The following is an 18,442-nucleotide window of genomic DNA, read 5'->3' as shown; positions in this document are numbered from 1 at the left end:
GGCCGCCGCGCCCGCCCGCGTGGACCTGCAGCTGTCGGCGCCCGGCGGCCGGCTCTCCCTGCGCTGGCTCGCCCGCTTGCCGCGCTCCCTCGGGCGTCTGGAGTGGACCTTCCGCCTCGGGCTGCTGGGGCCCACGGTCCCCACGGCCGCCGCTGCCGCCGCCCGCGTGTCGCCCCGCTCGGCGGTGTCGCCCCTTTCGGCTCTGCCCCGCGGCCCACGCTCCTACGCGGGCTTAGTGGCCAGAACCAAGTGTCCCACGGACGGGCCCACGCCTGTCGTCTTAGAGGCTGTCAACCCGAACAGTTCCCAAGCCATGGAGTCCTCGGTGTCCTGTCAGATATCGCGCTCGGGGGTTTGTGTGTTGGATCTGGTGAGGATCGAAAGGAATGACGATTCTCCCCTGCAGCTGACCCGGAAGATGGAAGTCACCATCAATGCCACGGTTAAGGCCCGCTGCCCAATCCAGAGGTTCTTTGGTCAGTATTGGAAACTCTATTCCGTGGCCTCTGTATCTGACAAGCCGGACTGGACTAAACCTTTGCAAAACCCACCTTTCAAGTCAGAGAACACTCCATCAAGTGTACGTATCTCCGCGCATTCTTTATCTTGGGGGGTGTATCTGCTTAATTTCTCCGTGTACATCGTCACATATGATCCAAAGATACCTCTGAAGAAAGACTCAGATTCCATCTATATCATCATTGTTAAAAGTCCCCTGCAGGCTGTTATTCCTGGGGATACCAACATCACAGTTAATTTCACAGATGGGCTGACTCTGAATGGAAATATGTCCTCTGATCCAGATGCAGAAAACCCTTTAGAGGGACTTCATTTTTTTTGGTACTGTACCACAGACCCAAGAAACTACGATGGCCATGAAATTACAGTGAGGAGCAAGGAAGTCTGTCTCCCAGAGCAGGTTGATCTCAGGTGGACATGGGCCTCTGGTCCTATACTCACACTTTCGCCGGAAACACTTCACGGCGGCCGTGTGTATTTTTTCAGACTGGTGATCCGGAGGAACGACAGAACAGCATTTATTGATAGGACAGTGCATGTGCTCCAAGGACCGACACCTGTAGCAAGCATTTCATGTATTGAAAATTGTGATACAGTTTTGATTATATCAGAGAGATTTTCTTTGTCTCTAGAATGCCCACGTTGTAAAGCAGGCCGTGATGTCTATCGATGGTCCATTCTGTCGTCTTCAGGTGATAAGATGCCATTTGATTGGACGGGGCAAACAACAACAGGGCGGAATGGTGCATATTTGTCTGTAAAAGCTTTCGCTTTTCGGCGTTTCGTTGAAGATAAGTTTTGGATTTCTCTAAGTCTAGCAACCTGGGGTGGATCGAGCTTGGTCTTAAGGCATCCCTTCGTTATTCACCACGTCCCTGAAACCACAGAATGCAAAATTGATCCAGCTGAAGGAATTGCATTCATTACTAAATTTGTTGTCCATTGTAGTAGTTTCAAGGATAAGAACATCGTTCTTACATATAAAATAATAGTTCCTGATGTGCGTGGTTTTGGTGAAATCAGTTCTTTAAAAGAGAATAATTTTGGGTCCATCCTCTATTGGGGGAAGGATTGCACAGCGCCCCCTTCCTTTCTCCCTGTTGGTGTGTTAGCCAATCATTACGCCTTGAAAATATACGCTCAGGCATATAATACCTCTCTGGGAGCTTTTTCTCAGGTGACTTTGTACGCCACTGTACAGGCTCCCACTGACATAAACTCATCAAGGACTGTGCTGCAGGAGTTATTCAATTCCACTATGGGACCAGATTCATCACTGTCTACTTTGCTTCAACAGCAGGATTTTTTACCTGCAGGTTATTTAATGTATATTGTAGCTTCTGTCTTGAATAGCATGAAAACAGACTCACATCTGCAAGCTGACCAAATTAGACTCCGAGAACACCTTTTCAATCAGTCTTTCATTCTTCCTGTAAACACTTTGGTGGAAATTAGCCAGGTGGTCATGACTGTTACTAAATTAACGCAGAAAACCTCTGAGTTCTCCTCGCTTGCTCAGAAACTGGCCACGGTGAGGATTTGGCAAGCAAGCCAAGCCCTCCAAGAGTGTCACCAGAGAGATAAGCACATTTCTTCTGAGCAAATAGAAAGTGTGAGCACTGGAATATTAACAAGTTTGTCTAATATCCTGAAACTGATGGTTCGTCATGAAGTGGTCGAAGAGCCTTTCCATGTGATTGAATCTCTAGCAGAGACAGTATTGGCTGTAAAAGTGCCAGAGGATAAGACCACTGCAATGAGGACGTCCAACTTTAACATGTATGTCAAGAAAACGGAAAAGTGGAATGTTACCAAGTTTTTCAGCACTGAGAAACACTGTCGAAATTGTTTTTATCCAACCCTAAACGTGAGCAGCGTTCCTAGTCTGCCTGCCAACGCTCCAATTTCTACAGTGTTTTGTGAGTTTGCAGATGACCCTTTCCCTTGGCTAAATTATGGGGAAAACATTTTGACCGAGGTGGTTGGATTCCGAATGACAGGAACCGAGGCCACCGGTGACGTGATTGAGATCACACCTGATGTAGTGGAAGTGTACCTCATCAGAAAAAACTTGAGCTTTGGGACTTTTAATCTCACGGTGGGCCCCAGCAAGGAGTCTCCTAAAGCGAATGAGTCGTTGAGAAAGACGACGGGGGCATTTAGCTTTGACGTGGACAGCAGAGCAGGGAAGGAGGTGTTGATCCACATTGTGACGGAAGTGGCCGTGTTGTTCACGGTGTTGGTGTATGCTGGCCATCAGATCACACCCACCGCTTTGATCGCCACCTACCTCGTGCCCCATCGCATCCCCCCAGTTGCCCAAGACAGTGACCTGTTTGACCCTGACTGTACAGTGACGGAGGCCCGTGTGGTTTGCCTTCCCCCATCCCTGTTGCGGGTCATAGCTCAGCGAACCAGCTCCTCTGAGTCTACCGTCGCTGTGGTTCTGCAGGCACCTCATTTTGTCCTAAAGCCCAATGACAAGTTGGTGAGAATTTCTGTTTTCAGCACTCAATGCTTGGACATGTATGGGATCCAGAGCGATTGGAGAGAAGACACCTGCGTTGTCGGAGAGAAGACCACCTGGCAGAAAGTGCACTGTATCTGCAAGAACCCAGGGCGGGCCAGGCGGCAGCTGGACGCAATGAAACTAGCCAACCTTCACCTGCGTACCCACTATTTGACGGCCAAGGTGATCGTGGTCCCTAACCCCGTGGATCTACGATTAGAGGTCATCAAGAACGTTACCCAAAACCCCGTGACCCTCTTCACTGTACTTTTCATTATGCTCTTGTACATAGTCCTAGGGTTCTGGGCCTTGCACAGAGATGAAATGGACAAGTGTCTTAGGGAGCATGTGGTAGTTCTACCTGATAACGATCCTTATGATAATGTATGTTACCTAGTCACCGTTTTTACAGGAAGCCGTTGTGGGTCTGGGACCAGGGCCAATGTCTTTGTCCAACTGCAGGGAACAGAGAGTAGCAGCGATGTGCACTGTTTAAGCCATCCACAGTTTACAACCCTCTACCGAGGAAGCATCAGCACTTTCCTCCTAACGACGAAAAATGACTTGGGGGACATCCATTCCATCCGCGTGTGGCACAACAACGAGGGCAGGTCCCCTAGTTGGTATTTAAGTAGAATCAAAGTGGAGAATCTGTTCAGCAGACACATCTGGCTGTTCATGTGCCGGGAGTGGCTTTCTATTGACACCTCTTTGGACAGAACCTTTCAAGTAACCCCCCCAGATAAGTCTCTCAACAGAATGGATTTTTTCCTTACAGATTTAAGTTATAGGCTGGGGAGAAGCCACATGTGGTTCTCTGTTTTTTCTGGTGTCATTGCTACACCGTTCAGTAGGCTCCAGAGACTGTCCTGTTGCTTAGCCATGTTGCTGTCCTCCCTTCTGTGTAATATTATGTTCTTTAATCTGAATAAAGAAAAAGAAGCGGCGTCACAAGAGGGGAAGTACCTCAGGTCGATGGCGATCGGGATGGAAAGTGTCTTAATTACCATCCCTGTGCAACTAATGATCACGTCTTTGTTCATCTATTCCCAGAGGAGACCTCAGGTGACCCTAAGGGAGGTCGCTCCTCGGAAGCATCCGTGGACACCAGCAGCAAGTGAACACTGGGAAGAACGATTAGCAAAGTGGCACGCTCATGAAACTGGCAACGAACGCTCCCAGGAGCCTGAAAAGCTTCCACCTACTAGGAGAAGTCCTGGACTTCCCAAGGCTTCTGTCAAGACCACCTCTAAAAGACGGCCCCAGCCCAAGCGAGCAGAAAGCAAGGTCTCCCGCACCCAAAGAAAAAATAAAAACGCCAATAACCCAAACGTTGAAGACAATCAAAGTGTTTCTCCTGGAGAGCACCCTCGCCAGCCCGGTGCTACACCCCTCAAAGAGAAGACCAGGATTGTTCTGCCGTGGTGTTGCGTTTATGTCGCATGGCTCTTGGTTTTTGTCACTTGTAGCATATCCTCATTCTTTATTGTATTTTATGGACTGACTTACGGCTACAAAAAGTCAATAGAATGGCTGTTTGCATCATTTTGTTGCTTCTTGCAGTCAGTTTTTCTGGTGCAACCATCTAAAATTATAGTCGTGTCAGGCTACAGAACAAGTAAGCCCAAGTATTGTGAAAACCTTCCGTGGGTCGGCAGCTGTCGCTACAGTGAGATCGAGCTGCAGAGCATCACGCAGAACCCAGAGGAAATGCGCAGGCGCCAGCAGCACATCGTCCAGCTCCGAAGCTCGAGGATGTACCAGCCCCTCACTGAAGACGACATCACGATATTCAAAAGAAAGAAGAGGATCAAGAGAAGAGCTTTCCTGTTCCTGAGCTACGTCCTCACTCACTTCATGTTTCTGGCCCTCCTGGTGAGCCTGGTCACCCTCCTACACCACACCGACGGCTTTGACTATAATCGGTTTATTCGGGACCAGTTCTCTGTGGATCTGGCGTCGGTGACCAAGCCGGAAGACATCTTTCGGTGGCTGAACAGCGTGCTGTTGCCTCTGCTCCACAACGACCTGCGTCCCACCTTTCTCCCGGAAAGCTCCTCTAAAATCCTCGGCCTGCCACTGATGCGGCAGGTGAGGGCGCAACCTGGAGAGAAAACCTGTCTGCCTGCCGAACACTTCACGCAGGACAGCCTCAAAAGAGAGATTCACTGTCACCCCGAATACGGCACTGACCCAGAAGACACAAAAAGCTACTCCGGGTTGTGGAATAGAGTTAGTAAGCGGGCTATAGACAAGACTACGAAAGGATTTACTTACAAGCCTCGAGAAAAGAGATGGGTGTACTATTCCTATGGGCTATTGCATACCTACGGGTCAGGAGGCTACGCGTTCTATTTTTTTCCGGAAGAGCAGCAGTTTAATTCCACACTGAGGCTCAGCGAACTCCAGGGAAGCCGTTGGCTGGATGAGAAGACATGGGCTGTGATCTTGGAACTAACAACTTTTAATCCAGACACCGCCCTCTTCTGCAGCATCTCAGTCATCTTTGAGGTCTCTCGGGTAGGAGTCGTGAACACTAGCCTGTCTGCGCACTCCTTCTCGCTTGCCGATTTCAACAGAAAAACTTCCGCAGAAATCTACTTGTACGTGGCCATCCTCATTTTTTTTTTTGCCTACGTTGTCGACGAGGTCTACATCATCACACAAGAAAGGTCCGCCTACGTGAAAAGTGTATATAATTTGCTCAACTTTGCTTTAAAATGCATCTTTACCGTGTTGATCGTGCTCTTTTTCAGGAAACACTTCTTGGCTGTCGGTATAATTCGGTTTTACCTGTCGAACTCTGAGGATTTCATTCCCTTTCATGCAGTGTCTCAAGTAGATCACGCCATGAGGGTGATTTTGGGTTTCCTGTTGTTTCTGACAATCCTGAAGACCCTCAGGTATTCCAGGTTCTTTTACCATGTGCGTCTCACACAGAGGGCCATCCAGACTGCCCTTCCCGGCATCTGCCACATGGCACTAGTGGTGTCCGTGTACTTCTTCGTCTACATGACTTTCGGTTACCTGGTATTCGGGCAGCACGAATGGAACTACAGTGATATGATTCACGCCACGCAGACAGTATTCTCCTACTGCGTTTCAGCTTTTCAGAACACGGAATTTTCCAGTAACCGGGTTCTCGGGGTCCTGTTTCTCTCATCTTTTCTGCTGGTGATGATCTGCCTATTGATCAACTTATTTCAGGCGGTGATTTTGTCTGCCTACGGGGAAATGAAGCAGCCCGTGTATGAGGAGCCCTCAGAAGAAGCGGAAGCAATGACCTACCTGTGTCACAGACTAAGAACTGCATTTGGCTTTCTGTCCTTCAAATCCAAGGCAGAAGACCAATCCAAGTTCTTTGTCAACATGGTGTACGGGCAGCCAGAGAAGAACGACAGCCGGTACCTGGGGCTGAAGACCAGAAACATCAATGGGAAGAAAACGGTGTATCTCGTTGTGTGATCCATGACGGTTTCAAGGTCCACAGGCCGGCTTTTCTCAAATGCTCACTTTCTGGGATTAAGGAACGTTTAGTGGCTCACTTGTGCTTTCTACCCGTGTCCTTCACAATGCACACCCCCTACGTCTGGAAGTGTCTGCAGTCTTGGCCTCCCCTTCGGAACTTGAGGCTGTCAGAATGCAGTGCAGCCTCTACAGAGAGAGGAGGAGGACAGCCTGCGAGTCCTGGGTTGATTTCCCTGTGGCTGGGAAACTGGTGTCTTTGGTACCTGCTGCAGTTTAGAAGGTTAGAGACCCAGATTTGGGGTAGGGAACTCAAAGGCCCCCTCAACCTCACCCCACCTTGCCGGAAGCAGCAGGAAAATCCTGCTGCTTCTGTGCCCCACTCCCTGGGGCTGGGAGGCCAGCACTTGCGCTTCAGTGCCTCAGCCCCGCTGGCTCTTCCCTTTGCACACAGGGCTGCAGGGCCTCCCCCACCCTCCCAACTCCGCCGCCCACACTGCAGCTGGGCCAGGGCCTTGTGATGAGTCTCAGGAGTTGCCCTCGTGCCTGGGAATGCAGGGATGTGGACCTGGGGGTCAGAGGTCTGAAGCTTCCCATCTACTTAAGGCCACTGCAAGTGAAAGATGTAAAGTGTAATAACGTTTTCTGGCCATGAGACGTGACTTTTATTAAACAGCAGTGTGTGTGGGTGTGGGTTCACACTGAAAGATAGTAAATATTCTATATAATGTGTACAGCAGTATATACATCCAGGATCTGGGCTTTGGGTTATTGATGGCCTGGTGGATTGTTTAGAAAACATTGTTTAAGAAAAATAGGCTAGCAGCTGTTGGATTTTCACTCCAAAACATGCTCATTTATGTAGATGCCACTTTAAGCTTGATCCGAATTAAATGTGAGATTTCTTCTGTGAGACCTGCAGTGATTCCTGTGAGGGGATGTATACACCGATGGCTCCTGCCCTCAAAGTCGAGGGCCAGCAAAGGGGGACAACGGGCAGGTGGGCAGCTGCTCTGTCCCAGGTGTTTGTTACTCACTTGGCGCCCCCGTAGTCCTGTGCTGCACGGGAATGGTCATGGCACCCTGCACCTTGGCAGGTACGGGCATGCACACACGCACGTGTGCATGCGTTCCATCGTTTCCTCCCCAGGGGAGGCCTGAGAACCTGGGTTGGGGGGTGGCCTTCTCTGCCAGCTGAGATAATGAAGAGGTTTTGTGACTCACCCAAGACCACCCACACGGTTAGGGTCAGAAGGTCAGTTCTGGGTTTTCTAACTGCCCTGGTGGGACGTCTCAGGTGTGGCTGGGCTCTGGCCACCGGTTCCAAGTGAAGTGCACGTTCATGGTTAGCACCCCTCATTACCACCTGACTTTTGAACAGGTTGGGAAGGCGTAAGCATGGGGGCCAAATGTTTACTTTTTCCTGGGGTCTGGTCAGGTGCAGTCACCCATGGAATGCAGAACGGGGGAGTGTAAGCCCCAGGTGATGTGCAGGCGACATGGGGCAGGCCTCGCCCTAGAGGCTTCGAAGACCCAGGCAGACAAGGCAGACTCGGGTACTCTGTGGCTGGGTACACCCAGACATTCTTCCCAAATTTAGGATCAGCTGAAGTCTCTACCCCTCTGGTGCTGTGGGAGGCCGAGGGTTACACAAATTGGCCTCGCTTCCCTGGAAGAAAGTCCCCAGGCCCGCATAGCATCTCATGATTGGGAGCTGTGAGTGACAGGGTCATAAAGGCAGGGTCCAGGTGGACCGTCCAGGAACAAGGCGGGGGTGAGGGGTGGCGTGGGCTGAGTGATGATCAGGGACAGCAGCTGCAGGCCCCTCAAAGGAGACAAGACTGTCACCTTGTGGCTACAGCGAGAAGTCTAGCAGAGTCACAGGGCTGTTTCCACGCATACTGGGAGAGCGGGGAGTGCCAGGGGCCTTCTAATGATAGAGCAATGACAAGTATTTACATAGTTTAGAAATATTAGAGGTGCCAATTATAACATTGTAAGTGTGAAAATTAATAAAGGGACACCTCACTAAAATGGAGTCGGGAGGCCAGAAGTGGGGGCTCTCATGCACGTACCACTCAGGCCAACACAGATCCCAACGGGAAGAGAGGTACCATTCCTCTCCGGCAGGAAGCGATGCTACTTTACTAGGCAGCAGGAGGAAGGAAGGTTTTCTCCTCGCCTGGCAACAGCCCAGCCAATAAGAGACTGTCACAACTCACACTAGATTTCCTACTCCCAGTTTCCTCCAATGGACAGTTTGTTTATAAAAGCCCCGCCCAACTTCCCTTTCTCTATAAAAAAAGTTCCCTCTCCTTTGCTTTACCAGACTTACACGTCCCAAATTGCAATTCTTTGCTGCTCCCGAATAAACCCATTTTGCTGGTAAAAATAACCGCTGGTGAAAACAAAACTGGCTGTTTTATTGTTTGAGGTTAACATCAGGAAAACAAAGTAACGAGACAATCAAAATTTAGAAGGTCATTTTCACAGGACATGGAAACAATTTCTAAAGGAGTCTTTTAAGACGCCTTTGTTCCCATCAGTTTCCAGGGATAGGGTAGGCATATTCCAGAACAAGTTGGAAACAGTTATGAATATCCTCCCAAGTCTGTATTGCACAGGAAAACCAGATAAATGTTCTTGGATTTGTTCTCCATGTAGCCCCTTATTAACTCAGAGTAGTAGAACAAGTTTTAGATGCATAGAGATGGCTCCATCTGAAGCTCCATGTCCTTCATCTACCTCAAACCCTTTTACCAATTATGAAGACTTGCATTTGTAAGGCCTGCTTCTGTATGTATATTATACTCTGAAATATTTACTTCAAAGCTATACACCGTTAAAGGCATTTTGTCCATTGCAATAAATTCAGGTCTGTCCATGCATCCTCCCTCCACCACTCCACAGAGGGCCAGCCTTTCCCTTGAACCAGAAGAAACCTCCAGTGTCTCTTGTCGTGGAAGACTTCATCTGGGTGCTGGTTACACTGCTGTACTTACTTTGTGGGAATTCATCTTGCCGCACACTTAGGAAGTATCTACTTTTCTGTATGTATGTTACGCTTTTAAGAGTTTACTTAAAAAACTAAGGCCTGCTTCTGGAATTTCATTAGCACTAAAATAAAAGTGCCAGCCTTTGGACGTTAATTTTACTGGCAGAAATGGAGAAACGGATGAATAAGATTGGACTTAACAGTGAAATGAGGTATGTAAGGAATTAATCCTCCAGAGTTACCCCCTCCTTTCATTGCTGTTAGCAACGCTTTGCTTTAGATTCTAATCTGCATTAAATTCCTTATTTTTCAATTTTCAAATTTCCTTTCTCAGGCTTCACTTGAATATGCAATGTATAATACTTGTTGAGTGTCATGATCTTTAAAAAGCTTAATCGTTTAAGACAACACTTATACAAGGTCTTATAAGTCCTGCCACAATATCTAGGTAGCTATATTCCCTGGCAAGGCCACCCCTAACGTCGTGGGGTCCGGGCAGGATGACAAACATCTGCATGTCTAAATATTTAAAGGTTATAAAACAAGTTAGAAACCATCACATAAAATATGTTATAGCCACCTAGCTTGACACCCACACTTTCATAAGGGCAAAATTAAAAATTATTTGTAGTGCTATGGTTTTTATATAGATGAAAATGGGCAAAATACCAAAGATAACTGAATTACTATTGTGTACCTCTGGGTGTTCTGTTGGTGGGCCACTGATCTTTGGATGAGTAAAAAAACATACATAATCCATAAATTAGTGTGTGTGTATTCCATAAAGTTTTTCTTGAATTCATTTCAGAAAAATCATCGTGTTGATAATAACAAAGATGTTCACATAACTGTGTTGTATCGACAATAGTGCCAAGTTAGACAAACTTTCCTGGGTCTTAATAGTTTGCAGATACTTTTTAATGATTTCAGCTGGGAGAAACTTCACTCTGCTGAGGGAGTAGCAACTGGAACTGTCAATAAACCTCTGAAAGTTTTAGATTTAGAATTGAACCAGGAGTATTGATATCATGTTTAAACACGGTAAGGAGGGTGCATATAAAAAGATCATATTATATTACCATTATATTAAACATCATTATATTCTCCTTTCGTTTCATCATTAATTCATTGTTATCATCATTTGTTATAACACATCTAGATCCATCCAATTTTTTCTTTTGGTTTTGGTTTTGGTTTTTTTGCGGTACGCGGGCCTCTCACTGTTGTGGCCTCTCCCGTTGCGGAGCACAGGCTCCGGACGCGCAGGCTCAGCGGCCATGGCTCACGGGCCCAGCCACTCCGCGGCATGTGGGATCTTCCCGGATTACCATTATATTAAACATCATTATATTCTCCTTTCGTTTCATCATATAAATGTCATCATTAATTCATTGTTATCATCATTTGTTATAACACATCTAGATCCATCCAGTTTTTGGTTTTGGTTTTGGTTTTTTTGCGGTACGCGGGCCTCTCCTGTTGCGGAGCACAGGCTCCGGACGCGCAGGCTCAGCGGCCATGGCTCACGGGCCCAGCCGCTCCGCGGCATGTGGGATCTTCCCGGACCGGGGCACGAACCCGTGGCCCCTGCATCGGCAGGCGGACTCTCAACCACTGCGCCACCAGGGAAGCCCCATCCAGTACTTTTTAAGTTTTTCACCTTTCACATTTTTCAGCACTGGGATTTTATAAAGAAAACTGAAAACTGCAGTGGGTTGCTCACTTTGTTTAAATCTCTGTCAGATAGAGACTATGATGATCCACAATGGTCAGAAAACAGTCTCTACGGAAATTAGTTTTGGGATTATTTGTGCACGACTCTTCTTCAGACTCCAGTAGATGTTACTGTTTCCTAGTTCTAACTTCCCTACGTTGTATTTGAATGTCATTTTAGTGGGTTTTAAAAAAAAAATGCACTTTATTCTTTAGAGCAGTTTATGTTTACATCAAAATTGACAGGAAGTTGCAGAGATTTCCCATATACCTCTGCCCACACACAAGCATAGCCTCCGCATTGTCACCATCCCCTGCCAGAGTGGAAGATCTGTTATAACTGATGAACCCGCACTGGCACACCATAATCACTCAAAGTCCATAGTTTACATTAGGGTTCACTCAGTGTTACACATTCTATGGGTTTGAATAAATGTATAATGACATATCCACCATTATACCATCATATAGAGTATTTTCACTGCCCTAAAAATCCTGTGTCCTCAACCTTTTCATCCCTCCCTCCCCCCAACCCCTGATCATTTTAGTATCTCCAATATTCCGCCTTTTCCAGACTGTCATAGAGTTGGAATCATACACTATGTAGCCTTTTCACATTGGATTCTTTCACTTAAGTCACATGCACTTACGTTCCCTCCATGTCTTTTCATGGCTTGATAGCTCATTTCTTTTTAGTGCTGGGTAATATTCCATTGTCTGGATGGACCACAGTTTATTTATCCACTGACCTACTGAAAGACAGGTTGGTTGCTTCCAAGTTTTGGCAATTATGAGTATGAATAAAGGTGTAATAACCATGTGTGCAGGTTTTTATATGGACATAATCTTTCGACTCCTTTGAGTAAATATCAAGGATCATGATTGCCGGATCACATGGTAAGAGTACGTTTGTTTTGGTAAGAAACTTCCAAACTGTCTTTCAAAGTGGCTGCACCATTTTGCATCCCCACCAGCCATGAATGAGAGTTCCTGCTGCTCTACATCCTCGCCAGCATTTGCTGGTGTCAGTGTTCTGGATTTCGGCCATTCTAATAGGTGTGCAGTGGTATCTCATTGCTGTTTTAACTTGCATTTCCCTGATGACATAGGATGTGGAACATCTTTTCATATGCTTATTTGTCATCTGTGTATCTTCTTTGGTGAGGTGTCTGTTAAGGTCTTTGGCCCATTCTTTAATTGGGTTGTTTGTATTATTACTGTTGAGTTTTAATAGTTCTTTGTACATTTTGGATAACAGTCCTTTGTCATATATACCTTTGGCAAATACTTTCTCTCATTCTGTGGCTTGTCTTTTCATTCTCTTGATTTAGTGCTTATGTCACATGCAGTTTCTTTTGGGAAACCATTTTCTTCTAAAGCTTTATTAGTTTTAATCCTTTTGGATTTTTTTGTAAGTTTTTTCTTATATCAGTAACTGTGGACAGCTCAAATCAAAATTAACTTTATTTTCTGACAAAGTCCATGATTTGCTCTTTGAATATTATTTCACTTTAACTCTTCCAGTGCAGCTCGTAACTTGTCTAAACTGTCTAATGGCTTTGACAGCATTCGTGGGTTAACCAGTCATGTAGCTCAGAGTGGATCTAGGTCAAATTTTAAATGCTTTATCAAGTGGCCCATCTTTGGGCAGATCCAAAAATAAAAACCAACAGTATGTAATCTTTGAATTGATCCAAAGAGTGCCATTGCTGTAAGCACAGTTGAGGTCACGTGCTCTAGAAGCAAAATGTAAGGGCTCGCTAATTCTTGAGGCTCACGGCAGGAGCCGCTCTGGCTCAAGTCCAGAAATAATTCTTGTTGCCAGCATTACTAAGACACCTTATATAATCCTTATTTCTCGATTCCCCAAAGGAAGAAGTCCCAGACCTCAGGGCTGCTGGCTTCCTAATCATCCCCTAGCCCCGTAGAATGGTGTCTCGAATACACACGAGTAGAGGGGCCAGGAGTGGGGTGGGACGGCCACTGCAGGTCTAGGGAAGCCCTTGTCTGAGCTTCGGGACGGGGAGCTTGGGGTCCAGTGCAACTTTTGGTAGCTGACGTGGTTGGTGCTGCAAGGTGAAGACCTGGAAGTTGAAGGATGGTGGTCCCAGATGACGACGGGCATTGCAGGCCACTTAGGCCACTTTAAGGCTTTGGAGGAGTACAGTGACAAGTCCCGGCAGCACACAGCTTTTAAAGGTCGCAGGAAGCCACAGGGCTCATTTTGAACCCATTCTGTCTGTTGCCTTAGGGCACATAGTAATCACTGCCTGCAGCCCTGGCCCCAGGCCCCGGAGGCTTCCGTCCTAGTTGGGGGACGGGTAGCATAAGAACTAAGACCAGGGCATTTCGGTCCAAAGCGCGCGGTGAGAGAAACCACGTGGGGATGGAAATGCGGCTGAGGCCGGGTTATCTGTGGGCCGCGCACCGGCGGCACCGACTCTGTAGAGCCCGGTGGGAAACCCAGAAAGAAGCTGAGAGTCTTGGAGCAGCCAGGACATCAGGCCACGTCGGCGTGAGATAGCCAGGTGCTGCCCAGCCGCTGCCAATCCCGAGAGATCGCGTACGGGAAGCCGCAGCTAGACGGAGGACGAGGCGGAAGTCCGCCACGAGGCCCCGCCCCGCGACTCACCGCGCACGCGCCGTGGGCTCGGCGGAGCGGCGGCGGCGGTGGTGGCGGTGGCGGTGAGTGGCGCGGCCTGGCGGCTTGACGGGGACGTGTGCGGCCGCGTCAGGGTCCCTCCCGGTGCGTCTCGTGCGTCCGGCTCGGCCTGGGTGCCTCCGCGGAGCCCTGCGGGGTTCCGAGCGGCCTCCCGCGGCGCTGGGGGCGGGCCGCGGAGCCTGCGCCCCGGCTCATCCCCCGTCCCGCCCGGACTGCGCGGCGGCGCGGAGCCTTCCGAGTGCACGTCGGCTGATTCGACATAACCAAGGGAAAATCAATGAACTTGATGACAGGGCAGTAGAAATGACCCAAACTGAAACACAGAGAGAAAAGAGTAGAAAAAAACAAACCCAGAGCAAAGGGTCCAAGAACCGCGGGACAACATCAAAGCTTAACGTATTTGCAGTTGGAACCTCAGCGGGAGACAAGAAAGAATGGGGCAGAAGAAATATTTGAAGGGTAATGGTTAAGGATTTTCCAAAAGTAATGAAAGATACTAAACCACAGATCAAAATGCTTAAAGCAGCACAAGCAGGATAAATAGGTTTAAAAGGAAAAAAAAAAAAGTAGTTGTATAGTCAAACTGTCGAAAGCCAAAGGTGAACAGAAAATCTTCAGGGCAGCCAGAGGGCAATTCCATAGGTAGAGACGTTGGGGGAAACCCTCCAGGTGGCAGAAACAGCAGGAGCGAAGGCCGGGGCACGGGGGGGGTGGGGGGGGGGGGGGGTGTGGGAAAGTGCAGGGAACACCTGAAGGACAGTGATGAAGCCACTTGAACTGCAGCCTGCTGTATGGAGGGGTGGGGGCTGGACGGCAGAGTCATTGGGATGTAAGTCCCAAGTTAAAGAGGGCTTAAATGCCAAGGAAGGGAATTTATTCTGTAGTCAGGTGGGGAGCCCCTTGGCTCTGAAGCACCACCCAGAGCCTTGAATTTTGTCATGCTTTTTTATGCATCTATTGAAATGATGGTGTGGTTTTTCTTCCTTTATTCAGTTACTCTCATGAGTTGGCATTCACTGGTTTTCAAATGTTGAGCCAACATTGCCTTCCTGGGTTGAATCCACTCTGTCGTGACGCCCTAGGCTTCTTATGTATTATTGAATTCAGTTTGCTAATATTTTGCTCGAGATATTTGCTTGTGAAGGGTATTACTCTGTAGTTTTCCTGTAGTAGCCTTGTCCGATGAACGGTATCAGGGTAATACTGGCAGTTTTGGTGTCCATGTAATATAGGCCTCAAAATCACTTGGGAAGTGTTCCTTTCTCTGTATTCTGAAACAGTTTCTGTAGGTTGGTATTACTTCTTCCTTAAATGCTTGACAATTTGCTGGTAAAGACATCTGGGCATGAAGTTTTGCTGGTGTTCTGTTTCCTTTTTTTGTTGTTCTTTTTGTTTGTTTTTGTACTATTTCATTTTAAAGGAAAATTTTAAATTATGAATTCAGTTTTCTTAATAGATAAAGGGCTATTCAGGTTTTCTGTTTTGAGTCAGTTCTGATAAATGGTGTTTTTTCAAGAGATATGTCCATTTCAGCTAAACTGTCAGATTTATTTGGTAAAAAAGGTCACTGCATTCCTTTATTATCCTTTTAATGTCTGTAGTCTTAGTGATGTCCCCTGTTTCATTCCTCATTGTGGTAATTTGTATCTTCTTCCTGTTTTTCTTGATCAGTCTAATTAGAGGTTGTCAACTTTATTGACATTTTGAAATGACCAGCTTTGGTTTTATCGATTTTTTTTCCTATTGTTTGCCCATTTTCTGTTTCTTTGATTTGTGTTATTTATTATTTTCTTCTTTCTGTTTATGTTGAGTTTAATTTGCATTTTTCTAGCTTCTTAAGGTGGAAAGTTAGATGACTTACTTTAAACCCTCTTTTCCAATTTAAGCATTTAAAACAGTGAATGTCCCTGTAAACACTGCTTAAGCTGCATTCTATGTATTTTGATATTTTGTATTTTAGTTTTTCATTTAGTTCAAAATATTTTCTAATTTCTCTTGTGATTTCTTCTTTGAATTATAGTTTATTTGGAAGTATATCATTTAATTTCCAAATATTTGGAGATTTTCCATGTATCTCTTTGTTACTGATTTTAATTATTATGGGGTTGGAGAATGTACTCTATGATTTCAGGCTTTTAAAGTTTGAGGCTCATTTTATGGCCCAGAATATAGTCTATCTTGGTGAATAGCTCAAGTGCGCTTGAAAAGAACCTGTGACCTTGAGCAGGTCTCGTCACTTACTCTGAACTTGAGGTGCCTTGTCTGTACGCTGCCCTTCTCACCTGTGGGTAAGAAGCAGGCAGTGGGGAGCTTTGAGATGTGGGGAGCTCTTGGTCCTGTAGGCGACATGCCCTGTCTTTTGACCTTGCAGATGGAGTGTGAGGCGGAGCGCCGCCCCTTGGGTGTGTTTGAGTGCCAGCTCTGTGCCTTAACTGCTCCGTATAGCTACGTGGGGCAGCAGCCCCCCGGCACCCAGTCTGTCGTGTGAGTACCAGGGTCCCAGCACCCCAGGGAGCCCGCCCAGAGCTGGCTGGCCTAAGTCTGACACAGGGCTTGGGTGTTGTGTCTGGGGCCACCCGGCCCAGGCTCTGGGCACTTCAGGTGTGACCCAAGAAGGCACAGGGCAAGGTTCGACGCCATCCGGCTCTCTTAGAACCTCCCAGTCCCTACGTCCCTGCTCAGCCCAGAGTCCAGCACCTGCTCCGGCTGCGGGGTGGAAGCACTGTGGCTCAGGCTGAAACAGCTCAGCAGCTGGGAACGCAGGGAGCCGCAGAGGCCATTGCGTCTGGGGCTGGGCCTTGTCACTGGTCCCACTGGTTCCTACGACGACACCTTCTCAGCGGGAAGCTGCCCGCCTTGCGGCTCTTGTACTGGTGGGAGTGAGCCCTGAGGACCAGCTTCCTGTGCACCTGCCCACGGATGGCCCACGGTAGAGCCAGTGGGTCCCGGGGCTTGATTCTTGACCTTCAACTTGTCCTCCATCAGAGTCCACCTTGTGGGGATCTGACCAGTACATTACGTGGGACCGGCGGGGGCCAGGCTGCTTTCCTCCGGCCCTGAGGAACCTGGGGTGTTGCCTCGGATCCTATCCTGTCTGTCTCCTTTCTGATGTGCGCTGTGAGGCCAGAACCTTAGCCAGCGTAAAGCGTCCTGTTCTCCCTGTGTGGAAGCAGGCAGTTTGGGAGCGGGTGTCATCCCGGAGGTGAGGGGAGGGCTTGGAGAGCTCGCATGGAGGCCTTGTGCCCGCCTGCCGCCCTGCTGAGTCAGGCTGGGGTCTGGGGGCTGAGTTGCAGCAGCCCTTCTTTGGGCCGAGGAGGAGTGGTTCTTCCCCTGCGGTCGACACGGAGCCTGGAGCAGGTCTCATTTCATCCCAGCTGGGCGCCACTGCTTGCCTCTCTGCTGCTACTTGGTGGCACTGGGGGCCCCCCCTCCCCGCGATGAGCACGCACGGTGACCAGGCCCTGGGGAGGTCCTTGCAGCTGGCTACCTTTCGTCAGCAGAGGTTTGGGCCATTCAGCCCACCGGCACCACTTCCTGCCCCGCAGCCTCCTGGAGGAGAGCTACGTCATGAGGGACCCCTTCACCCCCGACAAGGACAGATTCCTGATCCTCGGCTCGAGATGCGGCTCATGCGGCAGGCTGGTGTGCGTGGGCCCGGTGGGTAAGCCACGTGCAGCTGGGGCCGCTTTCCCTCTCTCCCTGTGGCTGGGACCTCACGTGAGTGACTGTGAGAGAGGTGACATGTGAGCCTTTCCCAGGAACAGTGTGAGCAGCAGCCTTTCCTGGCCTTGGTGGTCCTGGGAGCCCTCACAGTCACGCAGCTGGTCTGCTGCATTATGGGTGGGTCCCTGCAGCCAACAGAGGGGTAGGGGACAGGCAAGCTGGGGTCAGAGGGTCTCATTGGGGTTTGAGGAAGAGAGATTCTTGGAGGCTCTGGGGGATGCTGCAGTGTGCATCCCATGGCACTCAGGCTCCTCCGTCCCCCTCTTCTTTCAGGAATGCAGTTTATTCTACTCCAAGAGATTTTGCCTCCCCTGTGTCCGGGAGAACATTGATGCTTTCCCTCAGGAAATTCAGCAAGACTTGGAGAAAAGGAAAGTGCCATCCAAGAGGCCTGCCAGCCAGCCTGGTTCTCGAACATGAGTCCAGTCGGGTACCAGGTCCGCAGCAGTGCGCTGCATGGGGCTCCTGGCCAGCGGGCTTCTGTGGCCTGGCTCAGAGATGGGGCCAAGCTGAGAGCTGCTGTCACCGACCTTGTTTCTGGGCCATCGGGAGCCGTGTCTGCAGCCAGAGGGAGCTGGGGTCCGCCTGCAGCAGCAACAGGGCCAGGAGCCACGCAGAGAGGGCGCCCAAAAGGCAGACCCCAGACCCCGGTGCTCCGAAGACCGCAGCACCCCCGCCCTCACGGCGCCCACCTTAGCAATTGGTGAGACACTGATTGTGGGCTCTCCACGTGCCTGCCAGTTCTTAGAGGGCAGGAACTGCTCTGTCCGATTCTGTAGTTTCCGCAGGACCAGCGCACACTGCCTGGAGGGTGTTAGAAACGTGTTTGATGAGAGTATGAATAAAGGTTTTACTG

General features: G+C 48.8%; 2 protein-coding genes across 8 annotated transcripts in view; both read left to right on the top strand.

Annotated features, from left to right (window-relative positions):
* Window positions 1-6,627, top strand: part of PKDREJ (polycystin family receptor for egg jelly) — a 7,227-nt gene extending 600 nt beyond the window's left edge. Inside the window, exons 2-4 of the mRNA XM_029206745.1 lie at window positions 32-476; window positions 1,212-3,211; window positions 4,082-6,627. Coding sequence (XP_029062578.1) covers window positions 32-476; window positions 1,212-3,211; window positions 4,082-6,493 — 4,857 coding nt within the window. The 3' untranslated portion in view covers window positions 6,494-6,627. The remainder of the gene's footprint in view (window positions 1-31; window positions 477-1,211; window positions 3,212-4,081) is intronic.
* A 7,229-nt stretch (window positions 6,628-13,856) lies between these two features.
* On the top strand, window positions 13,857-18,442 carry CDPF1 (cysteine rich DPF motif domain containing 1). Of its 7 annotated transcripts, none has more exons than XM_029206630.1 (4): window positions 13,857-13,886; window positions 16,235-16,347; window positions 17,409-17,520; window positions 17,860-18,442. In XM_029206630.1, exons 2-4 carry the CDS (start codon window positions 16,235-16,237, stop codon window positions 18,004-18,006), a joined length of 372 nt encoding a protein of 123 aa, XP_029062463.1. In that variant the 5' UTR covers window positions 13,857-13,886; the 3' UTR covers window positions 18,007-18,442. The 7 variants fall into 7 exon arrangements, with proteins under 7 accessions (XP_029062463.1, XP_029062462.1, XP_029062460.1 ...); XM_029206629.1 differs by having other exon boundaries at window positions 13,866-14,322; XM_029206627.1 differs by having other exon boundaries at window positions 13,866-14,322; window positions 17,364-17,520.

This window comes from Monodon monoceros, unplaced genomic scaffold (assembly GCF_005190385.1).
Source record: "Monodon monoceros isolate NGI ecotype Baffin Bay Population unplaced genomic scaffold, NGI_Narwhal_1 Super_Scaffold_6, whole genome shotgun sequence".
Lineage (NCBI taxonomy): Eukaryota > Metazoa > Chordata > Mammalia > Artiodactyla > Monodontidae > Monodon > Monodon monoceros.
The sequence above is the reverse complement of the archived record's forward strand: the minus strand, read 5'-3'. Positions and strand labels throughout refer to the sequence as shown.

Excerpts from the sequence above, each read along its gene's own strand:
- CDPF1 (XM_029206625.1), top strand. The coding sequence starts at position 16,181 with ATGTGGGGAGCTCTTGGTCCTGTAGGCGACATGCCCTGTCTTTTGACC. Across the intron at positions 16,348-17,363 it reads CCCGGCACCCAGTCTGTCGT|AGGTTTGGGCCATTCAGCCC; the intron begins GTGAGTACCAGG and ends TTTCGTCAGCAG. Across the intron at positions 17,521-17,859 it reads GGCTGGTGTGCGTGGGCCCG|GAATGCAGTTTATTCTACTC; the intron begins GTGGGTAAGCCA and ends CTCTTCTTTCAG.